Below are 22368 nucleotides of genomic sequence, written 5' to 3' on the forward strand. Positions count from 1 at the left end.
AGCAAGTGGACTGTTGTGTAGCACTTTAGCAATTTTTTTTGCTATAGGAGTTATAGTAACAACATTAAGAGCCCTCTAGTCTAATTGCCAATAGATACTGTTAGTGCACTTCATTTTACCCATAAGGGATGCAGTATCCAGGTACATGTGTTTCCGTTCTATAATGTCATAATTTAGTTAAAACACAGACTACCAATTTGACACCCTTTGGAATTCCCATAGCAGCTTTTACATCAATGTACCTGTAACTAAAATCAGTGGCATAACTAGATGTTATTGGGGCCCCAAAATATTGGAAAGTCATTGTTTTTTCACTACAATGTATTAATTGTTTATTTTTGGGCCCTGCAACCACAGGGTCTGCTTCCTCTGTAGTTATGTTCTTCCATTAAAAACCTAATGAGTACAAAAAGAACTACAGCATTAGGTACACAATCCTCTTCCTTTTAGATCTATAATACATATTTATATCCAATGCTGGCACTGTTGCATTTAAAAGCAATATGGCTGAAAGCACAGGTGTAAATAAAGTTGGCTTACCACACTCATTACTTGCCGAGCCGTAAATATAGCAAGTCTAGTCATGCAACATTCTTCTTTATCCAGGCTTGGAATGATACACTGGCACATGGCATAAGGCAGGTGATTGGCTTAAAAAAGGCTGGTGACAAGCCGTATTTGTTTTCTTGATCCATGCTAATTGCTGCTTGTTACATAGAAGCAACAGTGCTTCAGCAGTTATTAGTACTTCTTTAAGTTTCCCAAGTGCTATATAGTAATTTGGTAGTAATGGTCAACTATGACTATTCCCTCCAATATTCCCTGGCTCACATCTGTGAGGAATGGATCATGTCTTATGGCTTAGGGTGGAAGGTTGTTCAGTTCATAGTAGGCAAAAACAATTGTTCATTTGAAATGTTTATGCTCATATCCCCATATGTTACAAATAGGCACTGGGGATCATTTATCCCACTGCGCCCCCCCAAGTGCCAAAGCACTAAGGGCCGCAAATGTGTGTCTGGCATCTGTCTGTGCTCTTCACCTCACGCTAAATAAAAAATCTGTAATTATGCGCAAGTTAGGGGATGTGTAAGGTACTGGATGGAAATATGCTTCCCCCCACCCACCCCTTATGAATATAGCACTGCCCAATGCAGGCAGCACTGTATTCATGGGGCAAACACAGGTTTCTGTTTTTGACTGCAAACCTGCAGCAATTTTTCTTCATGAAGTACAGGGCGAAGTGCAATAAACATGACACCTATTTTTTGCACTTTGCACCATTTCCTGCATGCAGTAAATGGGCCCTACTAAGCTTGAGCAGGTACAGTGACCCATGGCAGCCAATAAGATTTTTTATTCTAAACAGGTGACCAGTAAATGTTGTTGCTATGGGTTACTGCACCTGGGCAAAAGGTCTCTTTTATTACATAATTTTAATTACTATTTCTTTTAATTAATAATAGTTTTAATACTTTGTTTTTAACTCATTCATTTAAGTGTGTTGTTAAATCTAATTCTTTTCTTATACAAGAAAAAACTTTGGGGTAAATTTTCATTTATCCCAAGAGGTGAAGTCATGCAGGCAACTGCCTGTAATTTGTCTTGTTAAGTACAGTACTTACCACCATGGTCATTTTGGAGGTACAGTGAATTGTCTGACTACTGGCCCTTCTATATATAATGGAATAACCATCTTCTCAAGTTCTCTCTAGAGTGCAGTGAGAAAACACAGAGGGTTATGGGTTATAGAGATGAGGAGCAGAGGGTGCTCAGTGCATTATTTTGTTACAAGGCGCACTCGGCTACTTCTGTATAAAGCTTAGATAAATGGTACAGAGAGGCATAACATGGGAAAACCCAGAGAAAGTGGGGTAATGATATGGAGGGAAGATGCATAGAAAAGGGGGAATGGGGTCTATGAAGGTATTAAGTGAAGTAGACAGGGAAAGAGCACAGTTAATCAGCACAAATAATGAACAAATAGAAAATGTTCTTTTAGTATAACAGCATAATTTCTAGTTGCAATATGCTATATTTACTGACAAAAGATGTTTTTGTGCAGCTTCAAGAAGTGATTGATGCAGCAGACGAGGCTCTGCCCCGATGTACCACCAACCAGAGAGTCCCTTTGCAACAGAAGCAACAGGAGGTGGTGGAGAAGTGGGAATTACTGAAGACCAAAGTAGAGAAACGGAGGACAGACCTGGAGCAAGCCTGCAAATTATACTTCTTCTTAACCATGGTATGACATGAGGGCCATTAGTGTCATTTATCCCATGCTAGAAAAACACTGCACCACATGCTAAAGCAATATGCTAAGTCATGTGTTGTTGAATTCTATCTTGTGAAAGCTGCTGGGAATGATTTCAAAAGCTGAATCACATGTAGTCTGCAGGGGGACGCAAGTTGGCTGAGAATCAGAGATAAATATAATCTGGAACAGAGCTGTATGTCTGTGAGGCATCCTCCTTATAAGAGCATTCAGCAATTATTGCCTGGATCCCAATCTCTGCAAGCTGGAATTGCAAAATGATGTGTGTGGACCTCTATGTGAATAAATATATACCTGTAAGGCTAAGGCTTTCCAATTCATAGAAATTGTAATATCCATAACACACTACAGCAATGAATATCTTGTCAATTATATCTTTATAAATGGTGCATAGTGATGTCATCAGTTGTAATTGGAGCTTAGTGATGTATTTTCTTTCACATGATTCACTGAAACATATGTATTATAATGAATAATAACCTGTACAAAAGCACTCGGCCTTCAACCTTGTTCTTTTATATGGTCCTTGAACTCCTTGCTGACTTATAATATCCTTTTACAATAGGGGGTACATTTCACTATATACATGACGTGTTCTGGAATCAGAATGTGCTATTTCTAACTTAAAGACAAACACCACTAAATAGGGACCATATATATGTTTTAGAACAGTGCCAGGAGCAGCTGATTGGCAGTAAAATTGTCACACTGTCACAGCAGCTCCAGCAGTGCCAACAAATGAGCTCACAAAGCTGAATTATAGAAGCAACCAGAGGGTGGGGCTCTGGCTTGGGCTTATTCATTATTATTCTCTTTTGCCATTACCCATAGCAAGTAATCAGCATTTAGCTTTGCTTAGTCTTGTGAAACTGGAATCATACACTGGGACAAATTTGTCTACTGTTAGTTAATAAATCCAATTGCTTACAAAAGGCACAGAGCCTATATTTATTTTGAATGGTGGTGAGAATGCATACAATGCATACAACATTTTAAAGCAAGATCTCCCTCCTGCGTTCAGATCCATTACGGGGACTCCCCAGAGGTCACTGACAGTTTCTATAATATAAGGATAAGTATTATAAAGTTAAGGGCATACAAATTTCATCTCATACATTAATAAAATGGGGGTGCATGAACCCACAAATACATTAAGGGGAAATTGAAAAAGAAATTCCACTGCCTCATGGGTCCAACTTAAATTCCTGGGTTCGCAAATGCTATATTTAATTCATGCCAAGGTAAAATTGTTCTCACAAAGCAATAATTTGTCATATTGTCCATATTTTTCCATTAACAACTTTTAATACATCCTCCCAACTGCATAAAAATAGATAATCCCTGTTTTATTCAATGATTGTTAAAGCAAAGATCAAAGGCTCTTTGAAAATTAATCTGTGCATTAGAAGCCAAACCTATCCACTTATCAAGTTAATGAGACAGATTGCATTCTTTATTTAGTCCTGTGGCTTAAGTGTCCTGAGCCTCCATTTCCAATAGGCCTCGTGCTTTAAGAGTTTCCTAACCATGTTTTCTATTCCTCTGCTGTTACCTGCTTCCTGGAACTGTCATTGTATTTGTGAAACAAGATGGGCATGCTCAAAAAAGTGCCATGTAACAGGGGAATCTTGGGTACTCATTTGTTAATCCCATTTTGACTAGAAGTTGCTCAGCGTATAAATTCCCACAAGGGCATTTGATTTCATGAACAAAATAGATGGTGCTAGGAATTGAGCATAGATTACAGGTGCTGGGAGTTTTGGAAAATAGGAAAGGTTACCCAGAGTCAGGAAAAAAAACTTTTATCTACTTTTTAGATGAATTATTATATATACAGGTACGGGATTCCTTATCCGGAAACCCATTATCTAGAAAGTTCTGAAGGCCATCTCCCATAGACTCCATTATAAACAAATAATTCTAATTTTTAAAAATTATTTCTCTGTAATTATAAAACAGTACTTTGTAAATGATCATAACTAAGATATAATTAATCCTTATTGGAGGCAAAACAATCCTATTGGGTTTATTCAATATTTAAGCGATTTTTAGCAGACTTAAGTTATGGAGATCCAAATTATGGAAAGATCCCTTATCCGGAAAACCCCAGGTCCTGAGCATTCTGGATAACAGGTCCCATACCTGTACTTGTTATCATCTCTGTGTGTATGGATAGTAACACTGTTAGAGTTTTAGTAGCAAACTGACATTGTTTACTTTGCAGCAAGAATAATGTGATGCAGCTTGTAGCCCCTAATATCACATTTTGTTTTTTTGTATGAAAAAAACATCACTTGTTTGTGAAAAGCAATTTACTGGATCCAGCAGCTGTGCAACTGCCTACACAGTTGGTGGCATAATGCTACCTTGTGATTGTATACAGATCATCCTTATCATCCTTGAGCACAATGCTGAGTTATTTAAAATGAGCAAAAGCCATCCTGTTCTTCTATGAAACATAAACCGTACATTATATGCTATAGAGGCTTATTATTATATGTTATTCATTATATTCAGAGGATCAGTTGTATTGGTATTATTGAAGTTACTGATTATAATGAAAGCACATCCACTATCCAAATGTAATAAATGGGGTAAGGTTTCAATCTAGTTATCAATATCAACCAATCAATTAAACATTTACATTCAAGTAATGACTTCTATGCTATGGGTTACTAGACCTGGCTCTAAATTTGCAATCATTTGCAACAAAAGTGTAGCCAGAAAATGATACACAAATTATGCCATTAAGCATAAACGGTGGGACCTGGCACATAAACATTCCTGACACCAGGACTCTATTTAGAAAGATATTACAATCTATGTCTGCTCACCTTCTCTCTTTCCCTTTCCTTTTGTGATCTTTATGTAGATCAACAGAGTAAGGCTTAGGGTCAGGGGGCTTACAAGCAAATGTCTAACTAATCAAATCAAAAAGCGATAACCTTGCAGCTTTTAGCCATCACTTTCATAGAAAGGAGTATTTGACAGACAGGCCCTACTAACCTAAGCCTGCTGAAAATTCTAAGTTTAGGAGGCACTCTGAACTTTTCATTTATTATTGCCTGCTGTTGAATCTGTGTACAGGTATGGGAATCCGTTATCGCATTTCAGGAGCTGAGTATGGTTTTGTTGTGGGTACTCCTTCCCTAATAATATTGAGGAGTAAGAATTGTTAGATGGATATTTGTGAATTTATAATTGTACATTATTGAAATGTGATGTTATGATACTGTTATTTCGCAGGTGCGTGATTATTTTTCCTGGGTTGCCGGAATATCTCGGGAAATGATGGCTGAGGAGACAATACGCGGTGTTTTGGCAAGTACTGAAAACCTAAAAGGACACCAAGATCTTAAGCAGCAAATAGATGCACACCAGGAGACCTATAACCGGGCAGTGACATTAGGGCAATCACTTCTACAGGAGAGGAAAGCCCCTGCAGCACAGGTAGGACTTGCAGCCATGACCAAATGCAGCTGTAACAAAGTGTCTCGACATTTAAGTAGCACAGACCAAAAAAAAATAGCGACACACTTTCCAACTCTGTGCATTGGTTTTAGATCAACGAAAAGCTTCAGGCACTTGTCGAGGAAAATAAGAAACTCTACAAGCAATGGGAACAGAAGAGAAAGTTGTTGGAACAGGTCCATCAAGAACAGGTTTTTTACAGGGATGTAGATCACTTGGAGAAGATTCTGAATTCACAGGAGGTTAGTATCAATTTCTTATTGGATACAGCTTGTGAGCTCTGTGCCCAAAGAGTTCACTAAAATATTTTGTCTAAAAGGCATTGTAACAATATTTTTGTTGAATATATCTTGTTTTCTCAGTTTGGCTTCTTTTAGTGGATTTTATAAATAAGTTGCCAAATATAACTATAAATAAAATATAAATATATACTTAGATATGTGGTTTTATAATGATCACATGCACTTTCATTGATCACAATATATTATGTTGCATGTTATGTTGTGCACAGTAAGGTGCAGTTAGGCAACCTGGCAAGATATGGCTTCAGTGACAAGCATAGTGCCATTCCCACGTCTGTCTGGTAGAAAATATACTAACACTGCAAGGTATTTAGAAACTTATCATAGTTGTGATAGTTTTGCACAGGAAAAAACACTGATAATCGAGGGCTGTTTTTAAATATGTTGCCCCTGTACCAGTCAGCTGACTCCAAGTCATTCTTTTGCATTGAGCATCAACCCAATAATAAGAAAATCAAAGAGGAGTATGTACTTTTCCTTGTTTCCTTAGTTTTCCCTGTTCAACATAGTTTTTTCCTCACACATACATGTAAAAAGCAAGGGCTGTGACACAATTGTTATTTTGACAGGCGAAAGCTGTTCATAGAGAATTGTGGTGGTCAAAACAGCCTCCCCCATTTGCAGCTTATTTCCTTTTGCTTGCATTCTTATGGCAAATGTTGGTTCTGTCAGACAAGATTGATTGGGAAAACTCAGTTTAGGGTTTGCATGCAAGGAAGCTGATTAAATTGCTGTGTTTCTCCTTGAGAGGAGTAGTCAATACATAAACTGTATCACAGCCTTAAGCTGGCCACACATCTAATTGGTCTTACAATATGTTATAACCACTTATTTTAAATGCTTGTCTAAACAAAACAAACAGCCCAATGACCATTATTTGAATGTGGGGTTGAAAGATCAGGAATGCATTGTGTTATAATAGATGTAAAAATCTTTCATGGAATGTACTAAATAATGATGCTGCTGCCAGCACAGCAATTTATTATGAAAACTTGAGATTTGCCTATTCTTTGGCCTCTCTATTTCAGGCCAACATATGTTTTTTATTTGCTGCATGCATCTGAGTTCAGGGCATATAAATGTAAAAGAAAATTACCCTGAAATTAAAAGACAAATTTAAAACTCTAATCACCACTCCTATCCAACCAGATACATGGCATTGACCAACGACCTGCAATTCATTTCTGGGGTAAGATGGAGTGAGTTAAACCCACTTTAGTTAAAAGATCTCATGTTTATTTTAGGCTGATGCCAGACGTGGCGTAGGGCTGATATTTTCGGCAAGCGGAAAAACGCTTGGCGAAAATACAGCCCTACGCCTGCTACTTGTGCCTGCACCCGAATGAATGAGATACGCTCGGGTGCAGGCACATGTAGCCGATATACGCATAAAAACGCGATACTTTGCATTATCTCGTGTTTTCATGTGTATATCGGCTACATTTGCCTGCACCCGAGCGTATCCCATTCATTCGGGTGCAGGCACAAGTAGCAGGCGTAGGGCTGTATTTTCGCCAAGCATTTTTCCACTTGCCGAAAATATCGGCCCTACGCCACGTCTGGCATCAGCCTTATACTTATCCACTACTCACTATAAAAGAAATGGGAAAGTCACTATAGGCATCACTCCCTGGTTAAAAGAGCGTCCTATTGTCCCCATCCATAATTTAATTTATATTTTATTAAAAAAGTAAACACTCAAAACAAAGTGTTGATCTTATACTCCATCATGATATAAACAACGTATAAAGATAAATGATTATGAGTAGTTCCAGTGGCCTAAATAGTACTACTAGTGAGGAACTTCAGCCTGCTGGGAGCTAAATATCACACATTTCAATCATTAATAAAATATGCAGCAGGTGGCTGCAAATTAAATTACACCTATTGGAGCTTTTCTGCCTTACTACATACACCCAAAAACAGGAATTGAAAAATTTGCGTCAATGAAACATTTTCACCCGCTATTAGGGTGAAGACACACAGAGCTACTAGTATCAGCTACTTTTTCACAGCTACCAAACACCAAAAAATACCCTGCCATCAGCACCGAATTTCTGATCTGTGCGCCCCGAGGCCAACCACCTTCACCCCCCCCGCACGCGCATGCACGTTCAAGACTAACCCCCCAACCCCCCCACCGTGAGCACACGGCAACAATTTCAACTCATATGGAGCAGTGGGGAGAGGTCCCTGTTGCTCCGTACAGGAGCAAAGCCTTGGGGCGGCAGGCCGGCATGCCGCCCCTAAATTTTTGCCGCCCTAGTTTTAGTAGATATTTTAGTAGAATGTTGGGGTAATGTGTTTGTCATTGAGTATCCCAGATATACTTCTGTGTAGTGAGCCTTTGTAGTCCCTATAGTCTGGTCTAGCCTCAGTAAGGCATGACCAGTAAGGGTGAAGACACACAGAGCTGCTTAGTAGCAGCTACTTGTCACAGCTATTAAACACCATAGACAATACTGAGGATTGCCTCTGCTAAAACTCACATAGAGACAATTATCAGCAAATGGTCAGCATTGTCTATTTTTGTAGCCATGACAAGTAGCTGCTACTAGTAGCTCTGTGTAGTTTTCACCCTAATAGCTGCTGACCACTGCAAACTAAGTCAGTGTATGGGGACAAACTGATGTTCAGCCAGCTATCTATCAGGCAGGGATTAGAACTTCAGTTCGATAAGGATTGCACTGGATCATTGACACAATCCTCTCCTAATGAATCCACTCAGGGGCCAAATGTTCGGATCAGCCCAATATGACCCATTTCACAAATGGCCAGCTTTACTGTCTCCCTTCATGTCTTGCTCAGCAAGATGGTTGCTTTGCTTCAGGGAAAAGAGCATACAATTTGGCCGGTCTGGAAACTGACTTTTCCATGCTTACAATACAGTGTTCTTTTTTATATAAACAGAGCTGATTTCTGTACGTTCCAGGTGCAGTTTGTCAATATTCTGCCCAGGGGGCAATGTCAGCCAACTGGGTCACAACATGTTGACAATAACACACTGTGCATTTAATATCCAAACATTATGTGTATGAGTTACCCATGTGCATAAATGATTCATTATGAGTAGCTATTTATGCCCCAATCAGTTATGTATTAGTAATACATACATAAACCCCATGAATGAATATCTGTATACATTCATCTGATGTTGCATACTGCATTAAAAGAAACCATTTAGTCAATGTATACTATCTTACAGAACAGCATAGTAATTCCTATGTATAAAGCAACTTTTATAAGAATTTACGTTCACATTATTTTCCTCTAATGTTCAGTGAAACATATTGGCATAGGTTTTTCTGCATTGGTTGACTGTATTTTATTTCTGTCTTTGTTTCTTCATATTGAAGGAATCCATGATTCATATTAAAGCCATGATTTCAATTATCAAATGTCTCCTACAGTACAGAAACTATCCCAACGATCCTGGGAAAATGGCAGAATATTTGCTTTACCTAACAATAAATTTTAAATTAGGAATCTCTGAGACATGGTGGTGGCCTTGTCTGTATGGTTTTGGTGCATGATAGGGACAATTTGTACAAGAAAATATAATTATTCTACCTATTACGAATAGAGGAATCCCTAGCATTGTCCCAAGCAATGGAGAATGCAATATTGGCTGCAGGTATAAAGGTGAACAACAACACCACCTTATGTAAGTAAATACAAAATTGCTGGGATGGAGGGAAAGAAGATTATTTTAAAAGGCGTTTAAACCATGAAATAGTACAACAAAGTTGTACTAATTGTGTTCACAAATGTACTTATATACAGGTATACTGTATGTATGGGCAATCTAATTAATAAGAAATACTCACTGAATATCCACCTTTACCAATAGAAATATAGTTCAATCGAGATCACAAATAATGTGACCACAAAAAGACTCCCATGAGACCCTGCATCATTGCCATAAAAATCAAACAGTGTTTTATGGTAACATTATTTGTGATCTCGATTGAACTTTATTTTTCTACTCCTGCACATTACCCAACAACTCACTTAGGGTTTAAGATTTTGGTGTGGGGGTGGTACCATTTCTCTATTTATCCAGTAGAAATACAAGAAGCTGACTGTGTAGTGAAGAGTGTGGAGTGGGCCTAAGCAAATGGAAGGCACTGATTTTTCACCAGGGCCTATAAGGCACCTAAGTAGATATTATGCTTGATGCCAATGTTATTGATAGAGAAAAATGGTAAAAATATTGGTAGGCCAACATTTTTTTCAGAAAAGGTGTCAACCCTGCTCTAATTATACCAGTGCTGCTGCTTGAACTGTAAAACTGCCATTGAAAATTTAATGTTTGTGCACGAAACTGGATTTAAATGAATAACACCCATTTCTGTAGCCATTGCTTCAGAAATCAGAATGGGAAATGATCTAATAGAGACAATGTAGACAATGCTGGTCTGTAATGTGATACTGGAAGATAATTATCTACTTTTTGACACCCCTAATGATATACTTTTCTGATCTACTTTTTGAACACTCCTAGGATCTTACATCCCTAGGCATTTGAAGCATCTCCTGACCCCCCCCCCCCCAACTAATTTCTTATTACTTTTAAAGGAGAAGGAAAGTAATTTTGGCATTTTACTGCCAATAGATTCGCCACATTAGTGCCACCTAGAACGCTATATTTATTCTGCAGAAAGCTTTACTATACCTGAGTAAACAGCCTTAGAAACTCCCTTTATTTAAGATAGCAGCTGCCATTTTAGCTTGGTCTCCATAGCTTTCTGCTCCAGCTCTAGCCATTGATAGCTCAGATCACTTATTCTGATGGGAGGGGGAGTGAATTGTTATGAATTCTTTTGGGAGGGGGGGGGCAGGAGAAGGGAGAGAGGATAGAGCTGGCCAAACTCCAGCTTCTGGAATGAAGTATTTTTATGAGAGAGGAAGTCAGATACCAAAGTACATTTATACACAAAAAAAGACAAGAAATCCTGTGTTTCTTTTGATAAAGGACTTTCTGTGAGTGCTTATGGCTGTATTTACATTCTGATAAAGCTTACTAAGTTTTTACCTTTCCTTCTCCTTTAAGTGCCGGCTTTCCTATAAAATGATGAACTAGGAACAGAAGTATAAACCCTGCTTGCCTGATTAAATTCAAGCAAATTATACACTTGTAAGGATAAATATAAAAAGGGGCACTGCTGCAATGAAGGTGAGTTGAGAAACTCATCTTAGGTGGCAGTGACCTGCAGGTTACCTATGGCGGCAAAAAGCTGCTCCTGGTAACTTAAAGAACCAAAATTTAATTTTTCGAAATCAAAATTTTAGCTCATTTAGTGCAGAGATAGCTATTACACTTTCTGCTTTAGTGATTCAACCCCCCCTAGCGTGGGAAAGTGTGGGGGCGGGTGGTGGTGGTGGCAGTGTGGGCAGTATCAATGTGGCAGGCCAATACATTATATACTGTATGTATAGGTATGGGACCTATTATCCAGAATGTTTGGCACTTGGGGTTTTCCAGATAAGTAATCTATATGTAATTTGGATCTTCATATTTTATTTCTACTAAAAAACATTTGAGCATTAGACCCAATAGGATTTTTTGCTACCAAAGGATTCATGCATAGTCAAGCACAAGCTACTGTTTATTATAAGAAAAAGTAAATCATTTAAAACATCAGAATTATTTGCTTCAAATGGACTTGGTGCTTTCTGGAGATTGGGTTTCCAGGTAAAGGATAAACGAAGAAGAGATCTATAAGAAATTGGTGGTAATTTGCATTATGAGTTTTAGGGTGGAAGAAGGAAGGTAACCCCGGCTACAACCCTGACACTTCTGATTATAAATTATTCTAGGGCAGAATGGAATCATTTTACTTTAAAGTGATAAACCCATGCAAGCAATTACAATTTGCTCTGTTTGGTTCAACTGCCCAGAGTAAAATTTACAAAAATGTTGTAAATCCCCAGCTAATAAGAAAAAACATCAGTTTTCTTCTTGCACTAAAAAACGCTAGCATCTGTACGCAAATAAAGGGTACAACGGGTCATTTTCATATCCAAAACATGGACAAAAGGCTAAGCACAATGTATAAATAAATCACTTTTTGGTAAATGGGTACCTAATTGAGGTAAATAGTATTAAAAGGCAGTTTTGATGGGCCCATTAGAATACCAATAGATGTAAGTTCTGAAAGTCTAGTGACTGGCACTGTTACAGGAACATACTGTTACGCTGGTAGAGTTGAATTCTGTGTTACAGAGCACTGTGCCCCAGGAAGCTTAAACCGTGCTAAATCGAAAGGGTTGTCGGAGATGCTTTACTCTATCTGCTGTAAGAGGAGCATTCTGTTTATTATGTAGGTCCCAGCCCCTGTTGTGGGCTAGGAGTGCGGGAAAGGACATTGGATTTGCAGGTCACAGCTGTTTACATTCACAGGTCTGAGTGGCAGCGTGTCAGAACTAAAAGACAGGACACCCTGTTCCAAGCACAGAATCCTGACTGATACACACAAAGTTGAGGTCAGGATATCTGCACCATATTAATGACTAATAGCCATATATATATTTATACTATAAATAGAATTTAGATAAAGGGCATTCCCAAAGTCCCTTGCATTTCCATCATACAAAGGTTCTTTTTTCTATCTCTGCAGAGCCACATAATCATTAAGTGAACTGAAATGTCAATACATCACATTTCTGGTCCTAAATACATAATGCATGATATGAGGCTGCATCTTGCACATTTCTGGTCCCAAATACGTAATGCATGATATGAGGCTGCATCTTGCACATTTCTGGTCCCAAATACGTAATGCATGATATGCGGCTGCATCTTGCACATTTCTGGTCCCAAATACGTAATGCATGATATGAGGCTGCATCTTGCACATTTCTGGTCCCAAATACGTAATGCATGATATGAGGCTGCATTATGCACATTTCTGGTCCCAAATACGTAATGCATGATATGCGGCTGCATCTTGCACATTTCTGGTCCCAAATACGTAATGCATGATATGAGGCTGCATCTTGCTCTTTTCTGGTCCCAAATACGTAATGCATGATATGAGGCTGCATCTTGCTCTTTTCTGGTCCCAAATACGTAATGCATGATATGAGGCTGCATCTTGCACATTTCTGGTCCCAAATACGTAATGCATGATATGCGGCTGCATCTTGCACATTTCTGGTCCCAAATACGTAATGCATGATATGCGGCTGCATCTTGCACATTTCTGGTCCCAAATACGTAATGCATGATATGCGGCTGCATCTTGCACATTTCTGGTCCCAAATACGTAATGCATGATATGAGGCTGCATCTTGCTCTTTTCTGGTCCCAAATACATAATGCATGATATGAGGCTGCATCTTGCTCTTTTCTGGTCCCAAATACGTAATGCATGATATGAGGCTGCATCTTGCTCTTTTCTGGTCCCAAATACATAATGCATGATATGAGGCTGCATCTTGCACCAAGCCCCCCCCCAGCAGATATTTCAGTGTCAGCGACCTACCAGCAACAAACCTGATACAAGGGACTCTTGCTATATCATGTGAGACAGGGACTGGAATTCCTGGGCTTCTCTTGGTCTCCATGCCCAGCCCATTAGAGTCTGTTACATTGCTGTCATCTCTGTTGCAGCCACTTCTCGCATTTAATGGTGCCAAAGTATAATAGAAGCCACAGGGGTTAGCCAAAGGTACCCCAGGTAAGGTTAGGAGTCTTCGTTGCTATATACATATGTGTAAAAACAGTGCAGTGGGAATTTATTTCATATATTCAAAGACCCAAAAACCCGAACACTTCTTGATATATGTTATATATTCTTTCATTTTGATTTAAAATGAGGGGGATTTATTAGTAACGAAGTAAGTTTAGTATAGGGTTCTTGTGTTCATATTGCCTAGTATTTTTTATTATTAGCGTGTATTTTTAAAGCGCCAACATATTCCATGGCGCTATACAAAAATGGGTTTATGCACTGAACATACAGAATTACATACAAAGCAATACAAGATGTGAAGTAAGCTGTGATAGCTATAGGTCTCCAAGATACCTTATACTGAGACATCAGATACTCATCCTCAAAATAAAGATAAATATTTTTACCAAGCCAGCCAAAAAATGAATATCCCAACCATACTATTGACCCTATGATCTATAAACTATACCCTATAAACTTGAGTATAAGCCCAAAATGTGCTGAAAAAGTCACCCACGGCTTGTACTTGAGTCAGGTGCCATGGGTCAGTCAGTTAGTCTCCTCTGTCTAAGCTAGGGCCCAGCTAGTGTCTGCGTTCTGCTCTCCCCCAACCCGCCACTGCATCGCCACACAACTCATCGTAACACGGTGACGTCATTGCGTTACGTGTCGTTACGCTCCAACACACTGGGGCAGAACAGAGCAGTCTCATTACTCATTGGTTGCAATGGTTTAGTGCACTTTTTGCACCTATGGTAGAAAATAATTCCCACCAGGTTTTCCTAAGCCCTATGAAAAGACAGAGGTGCCATTATCACTATATCATGGCAGTTTGATTCAAAGTTGCAGCTTCCTAAATTGTTAATACGTAAGTGTTCTGGAGATATATTACTTGATTATAATACATATTATTGCTCTTAATCTGCAGCTGCCAAAATTATATATTTGTGTAGAATTCACAGGGGTTTTCTTAGGTAAAATTAGGTACCTCTGCTTTTATTCGGATCAGCTTATACACAAATATATATGGTTAGGGAACTTTTATTTATATTCTTAAAACAAGCTGGTCCTTCACATAAAAAACACTGCCTTTTAAAGGCAACTGTTCCTTTAAGAAACACGTTAACAGTGAAGTAGGTTGTGCGTTTATGTTTTGTATTTGTACTTTATAAATACACAGCAGCGCTACAGTGATTTAACCCTTAGTGGGCCTTACATGCTTGATAGAAATTCATGTTAGAAGTCTAGCAATCAAGAGCAGACATGCTTAGAGCTGTCTCTATTACAATCCCTAGTTATGGCTACATTCTCCCCATTAGCATTATTGGACAGAGTTCCACAGTCTTTCCAGGCTGCCCTTGATGAGCTATTATTAACCCTTTTGATGTGAGATGCAGTAATGCTTTTTTTTAAAGCTCATTTTAACTGTTGGTAGTTACAGAGACCTGTTCTGTTCCTCTGCCTAAGGTACCAATACCTTGGTTTCACCTCTGAAGTTTGTTTTATGCCCCAACTGGACATTAACATTTTTTGAGCTAGACACATCCATGTGAAATCAAGGTCTGTCACGCTGTTGGGCGCTTTGCTACTGTATTTCTCCAGCATGCAGGAAAGCTGAGGTTAACAGGCTGGACATGCCGAACAAGAATTAATTTCTCATTTGTCCTACAAGCCAAAGTGACAGCTTGGGCTCATTGCCAGCTCCTTAGGTTACATTCAAGCTCTTTAAAGCAGCAGCCCCACTTAGCATATTCTTGCAACAGGAGTCTTTAGCCTTGTAAGACCCTCTTTACTGTGGTTAAAGTATGGTTTTTCCTTAAGGCAGATCCATTCATTTTAATATTGCAGTGTAACCCAGAAGCTAATAAAATGTTTTTTTTCAAAAGTAAAATACAGCTTTGTAGTTAAGAAATGTAAACTAAGCCCTTACAGTCTTATTTAAGTCACTAAGCGCCATCCTCTTATTGCTGGTTTAAATGGAATTTCTCCAGGAATGTTTTCACATCATTAGACATGAAAACATTACTTGTAGTAAAATATACAAAAGTGGGGAATTTACAGTACTCCTTGCAGTTATGTCTGGTCATGTTGGTGCTATAGAGCTAGTATAACACAGTGGGGTCCAACATTGCCCAGATTTCATACACTATACCCTTGTCTTGTTTACACATCGAAACTGAAATCCTTTCTTTAGGCAGAGTGCATACCCTCTGATAGCACTCTGATTATACAGCAGGCAGACACTGCAATGATTCTACAGGCTAATGCAGTCTGGTTCCAACTTAAATCTTGTTATAGGCATGTGCTCCAGGTAACCAACATTGTAATCTACTCCACAGTAAGTTGTCAAAAATACTTCTTGTAATATCCTAAGTGCTTTGAGCTATACTGTATATTTCTCTATGCATAGTTCCTGTGCCATGCTCTGCTGCAGAATATACAGTCTATAGAAACAAGTTATACAAATAAACATAAAAAGGCTTTTGCAAAGAGCGCTCCCCTGTGACTAGAAGGCAATAAACCCCCTCTGTAGTGAATTGTAAAACAACCGTCTCTTCTGTATGTGAGTAATGGGCAAAGGAAGACTGTAGAAGGTAAGGGCGCTGTTGCATGTTGTTTGTGTGGGTTGGACTGCAGCTTAAGAGAAATTCAATTTGGAAAGGCAAGCTAGGGGTTGGATCTCAGCTCTGTTTTCATTTGGGAAGCTGAGCTCTGGCAGTCTGCTCTGCAGCCTGCAAGCATACAAGGACCATATAGGAAGATAGCCTTTTCTTCTTCCACTGCAACACATAAAGGGTGTTGTGATAGTGGGAAGGGAACTCTTTTAATTGCTGGATTTCTCCAAGTTCCCCTAAATGTACAGCAGGAATGAAGAGGTAAATGAATGCATTCATTCCTTGCCATATTCTGAGGAAAATGGAAACCATATGGAGAATATTATTAAATCCTACCTTTTTGTTAAGTGATATTATCATTAATGCTGAATTCCACCGTGCCTATACTTGGAAAGGATATAGGAAATACTGTGAAGACGCATGAAGAGAAGCGCCACAGACATGCAAAGGCATAAAGACAGATTAGAAGAGAGAGAGAACAGCACCAAAGTTTCAGCTCTCTTTGCATACCTTCTTTGTTTTCCTTGGTGGTAAAACCACAAACTGATTGCTTTTGCCTGCACTGTCCAAATAACTGAAAGACATCTGTAAGCCTGACAGGAGTTCTGTCTGCAGTCTCCCTTTGGAAAGCAAAAACTGCACATAATTGATATGCAAGAAAGGACTCTGCTATTCTGCTTAGAAGAAGAAAATGTATATTTATTTTTTCTGAATCTGGATATTGCTCTGGAATTTGATATTTGGATATAAGTTATTTTATAGGAACGGGTAAACGTACAAGCAAAACACACTGGATTCAAGTGTGAGCTAACTTTGGAGTGCTTTGCTGTGCTTTAGAATGTCTTGCTGGGACAGTCGGAGAGCTTCTTCTTATGTTTCGAAACTGGACCTGACATTGTGCCGTCAAAAACCCAAGAGTTCTTATTCAAATGTTTCTGACTCTGCTACTAGAGGCTGTTGTTTTGGGAAACCACCAGACTTTTCTGATGCTATCTCATCTGCTAACCCTGTGAATAACAAATTTGCAGATGACCGTGGAACAAAACCTAGAGATGTATCAAATGCTCATTGTTCCAGATTGGATATCACTCTAGAGCAGAAGGACAGGAGGCAAGGCCCTTTAAGAAATCCTGTTTGTACTTGTTCGTCATCAGCTAATAGACTCCATATGCCCTGGAGATATTCCTCTTCTTGCAGGGACTCACAAGGCAGTCAAGCATGTATTGGACAAGGAGGGTTCATAACAGACCATGGATGTGGGTTCACCAATTATTTGCCCAAAAGGAAAAGTCCAGAAAAATCTCAGAATAACTCTAGCCCTTCATCAGATGATGGCTATATTCAGCTTGGAGAGTCCTTTCCTTCTCGTTCAAAAAGTCAGTCTTCTTGGACCTCACGCCTGGATGTGGTCCTGTCCAACAATTCACCTGTCTCTGCATCTGAAATTGGTAAGCCGTATACTGTTTTTACTTCATGCACCCCAGAACAACCATCCAAAGATTATGGTAAGACCAGAAGCCAAATGCCGAACATTGAAGGTGTGAAGATGTATATATCTAGCTGCAGCCTGACTGTTCAGCCTGTTCAGTCAAAATGCCACCAAGGTGACGGTCATAGTCCATCTGTTCTTCTGATGCCCCAGGGAAAGGATGCCACAAGAGAGTACCCAATAGCATTTCAACCATCCCAGAAAGGATTTATTGTGTCAGAGGCACCTACTCTTCAGATCACACAATTCCAAATCACCAGGTCACCAGCAAGCTCTCCCACAGTAGAGCAACCTCCAACCAGGCAGATATGGATGTCACCAGACAGACTTCCAAGAGTGGCAGGAACTCCAGGGAATCCTAATATAGTGCCAAATGTGGTTGTTTTTCAGAGAAGCTGCTCCCCTATTGTTGGATGTAAAACAAATGTTTACCCTGTTTTGATACCAACAGAGCACAAGGCCTCCAAAGTTACATTGCTAATTGGTAGCCCAGTGGCTCCAGTGCCTGTCCAGGTGATTCAGGATTGTGGCCGCAGCCCCACTCCTGCAATATTCATTTCAAATTGTGATCATCCCACTTCTCCTGAAAGTCTTGGCTCAGGATATTTACTGTCCATTAACCCTATTGTTTGTTCTAAACAGAGACCATCAGAAAGCCAGAGATCAAGTCCACTATTAGCAGCTCACCCTTCTAGGTGTAAAGACACTGAACCTTACTGTACTGTGATGCCTCGTATACCGTGTAGTCGAGACGGCATCTCACCCATAGCTGTCAGCATTGAAACTTTTGGAAGCAGGAGGGGGGCAGTGAAGATATCGATATCTCACTCAAGAGACCCCACTAATACCGGCATGGGCTCATAGTAGTAGGGATAAACTTTAATTGCATAGGCTTTAACAAGAATAAATGTATATGTCTAGAATGAGTTATTGTTCCTATAAACACCAATGTTCATAAAAAACAAAGGCACTTGGCCTGTAAATACAGGCATAGCACAATATGCTCTCAGAATAGAATAGTATACATTTTAATCATTACCTTCTAAAATAAAAACAGCATTAGTTTGGTAGAATCTCTGGGTCCATATGCATAGCCGATTATTTCTAATGGTTTTTTATTTGATTAATCGTTTTGAGTAAGGCCTCAGGCCTGTAGTCATCAAATGACATGTTTACTTGCTTCATTTATATAATTAGTAACCAGGGTAATACCTGTTGCATTAGTTTGTGAAGCACTTGTTCTTTAATTGGAAGAATCACATCTCTGATATGTAATGTTTAGCACTCTTTATTAAATCTCTCTCTTTCAGCCTAAATGTGGCTATACAAGGGCAGATTTCACCTGCTGATTTGGCAGTTTATCTGCCTGTGTATGGGACCCTCCGACAGACCTCCCCGACTGATATCTAGCCAAAAATTGGCCAGATGTCGATCAGACAGGCTTGATTTTTCATTGAATCAATAATTTGATGCAATCCTTGCTGTGACTTTTCTTATCCTCTTCATTGCAATGGGATTGCCCTAGTACGATATCTCCCACCCAAGGTCGGCATATCGGGGGAAAGATTTGCTTGTTTGGCGACCTCATCAAATGAGCAAATCTAGCAGGTGTATGGCCACATGGCTAGAAGTGTCTATAGAACCCCAATGCTGTGACTGTCATATTAGCAGAGAGTATCATCTTGATATCATATCTGCAACTAAATATTGTCATATTGTTCTGAAAACCTAGGGCAGGCAGGTGTTTGAAAGCCTCTTCACTTAATCAAATCTTTGACTTTCCTTTGTTACCCGATGGGGAAGATAAAGGACCAGGCACTTTTGTAACTAGCTATCTTAGATCAGTATAGGAATTGTAGGGTTCTCTATAACTGGAGAGTATACACCCCATCTGCAGTGCCTTGGGTTTTGCTAGCAGGTTACTCTACGGCTAACACTGTAAGCTTCACTTTGTTATATTTTGCTTTGTGACTGTGTTTGCTGCAGCAAGATCTCCATACGTTTACACTCAAGTCATGGCTGGGATCTTTCAGGCGGTGTTAGTGGGATTCTTCTACACAGATGTTCTTCCTCATACTCCTCCTCCAAATCTGCTTTGGGGATATTATTTGTACTTTCTAATAGTGATGAATTCTGCCATGCATTAAAAACCAAAGATTTTTAATTTTATATGGTTTCCTCTGTTAATTTGTGCCTGAAATACTTTGGAAAGGATGTCTGTAGCACAAAGTCATAATGTGTGACTTATTGCAATCCAAGGGGTTAAAGTAGAGGCAGCTCCTGCCCTCAATGGCTGTTAGTGTCTCGCATACAGTCTCTTGTGCTAAATACTTGTATACGCTCAGCATGTGCCGTGTCTGATTAGTACTTGGCAAGTCAGAACACAGCTGTGGGGAAAGGTTGCAGGGAAAAGCATTCCTCAGATCTGCCAGTCACACCTATTCCAAGCTGACAGCTTTTTTTTCCATAAAAAAAGTATCACCCAGACAGATTCATCCTGTAGATACGTATACATCAGCATGTTTCCAGACTGGATATGGATCAGGTTTAACAGGCATGCATGTCTCTTTTTCTCTTTATGTATCTACTGTAAGGGAACAGTAAAAAAATAAAAAAGGTTCCTGCGCCACTTGGATTAAACTGGCTGAGATTCTAATTTAAATCTATTCAAACCCATAAAAGAAACATTCAATGTAGTATTCACTTTTAAAGGCACATCTCTATTGTCTGTTCTTATTGTAAGTGTTTAGCCCTATCCTCTATCCAAGCAGTCACGTTAAACGGGTAGTTCATGTTTAAAACACCTGACGTAGATAGTGATATTTTCAGTTGTCTTTATTTTTTGGTGGCTTTTGAATTAATTAGATTTTTCTTCAGCAGCTATCTGGTTGCTAGAATCCAAATTTCCTTAGCAACCAGACAGTGGTTTGAATGAGAGACTAGAAAAGGAAATTAATTCAGACTACAATGGTCACTTCTTCTTTAAACCTGGACCCTACTTTAAATCTGTACTTCTGGGGTTGCTACGGAGGGTCTGTAGGGAGAAGCATTACCACTACTGAAAGCTATATATGCAGGCCAGCAGTGAGATGAGCCTGCTAATTCTCGATTTTGACTTGCTTCACATGCTTAAAAAGGCAATGTGATTGTATATTTTTGTAGTTCCATTAAAAAGGCATTGCACTTTCCAGTTGTATCTCTAAAAACAATGTTTTAGTCGGAGACTGTTTAAAAATAACTGGTAAAACTAAGCAAACTTCTTGCCATTTGCATGACGTTGCATTTTGCTCAATGCTACTGAATTGTTCTACATGTCAGGAGACCAGTTTTGTAATTTTTAGATTAGTGCCACACATGGCTGTTCCTCGGCCTGCATATAAGTGCACCTCCACTACTAACTGTGGTCTTCTGTGTCTCCAAGTGGAGCCACTACGTTGGGCTGGATGCAGACCCACAGAGCGGATTTCATATGCCTAGGGAATGGCTGATTCAGCCCCATGTGGCATTAGCCTTAGCTCTCCAGCACTTTCATCTGTACCCATGGCAAATTGGCTCTCTTTAGTGCAACTATTATAGTAGCCCATCTACATATAAACAAATACAAATATTAGGAAACTCCCTTTGCATTTACATGGCTCCCATTATCCGTTACTGTAAATTAAAGCAGTAGATACAGGCACTTCTATTTATGATGAATGGTGGCCTGGGTGCATAAAAAGAAGTATTGCCTTTCCTTCTCCCCATGAATGATTTTTACTCCCAGGCCTTATAATGCTGCTTAAGTGTTTATCAAAGTGACAAGGAAGCCAACATTTTTGCTGTGTCTCCAAAGTTGGAGAGTCAAACTGTCACCTTTCTTCTAGCAACCTAAAATAGAGGGAAGACCAACAATGATGACATCATGCTATTGTTTCCCACTGGTGACATCATACCATTGTTTTCCACTCATGACATCATACTGTTTTCCACTGATGGCATCACACCATTGTTTCACACTGATGACATCACACCTTGTTTCACACCAATGACACCATACCATTGCATATGAACACAAAACCCAGGGCATGTAAAGGAACATGAATAAATGACTGAATAAATGGCTGCATAGCCATCTAGTGCAAGAATTAATGATGTAGATTGCAACATTCAAGCAGAACTAGGACAATGTACTGCTATGGGCCCTGTGAGTGTGAATATTTTTTTCTTATTTCTTGTATAACGAATAGATTGCTTTGGCAGTTTGCCAGCCACCAGCAAATATCCAAGGTGCTGCCAAGTCACACGATCTGAGGGTGACACGCAAATCAACTACGTGTTACAGTCACATGGTCTTGCAGCTGCTGCTAACTTTATTTGCTAGAATGATATTACTAGCATGTCTGTGGTTAACGCAATGTACAGGTTACATTGACTACAGCTCTACTGCTGGCATGCAAGAGGTTAATGTGAATTACAGTCCTTTTCCAATAGTGCTTTTACTGGCATGTCTGTGGTTCATGCAATGAACAGGGTCTAACTCCTACAGTTGTATAACTGGTAT

General features: G+C 39.3%; 1 protein-coding gene across 1 annotated transcript in view; it reads left to right on the forward strand.

The window, feature by feature from the left end:
* The window catches only part of sptbn5 (spectrin, beta, non-erythrocytic 5), a 132828-nt gene that overhangs the window by 57170 nt on the left and 53290 nt on the right, over window positions 1-22368 (forward strand). Inside the window, exons 32-34 of the mRNA XM_031891412.1 lie at window positions 2066-2245; window positions 5522-5725; window positions 5839-5988. Of these exons, the coding sequence (XP_031747272.1) occupies window positions 2066-2245; window positions 5522-5725; window positions 5839-5988 (534 nt within the window). The remainder of the gene's footprint in view (window positions 1-2065; window positions 2246-5521; window positions 5726-5838; window positions 5989-22368) is intronic.

Source organism: Xenopus tropicalis, chromosome 8 (assembly GCF_000004195.4).
Source record: "Xenopus tropicalis strain Nigerian chromosome 8, UCB_Xtro_10.0, whole genome shotgun sequence".
Taxonomy (NCBI): Eukaryota; Metazoa; Chordata; class Amphibia; order Anura; family Pipidae; genus Xenopus; species Xenopus tropicalis.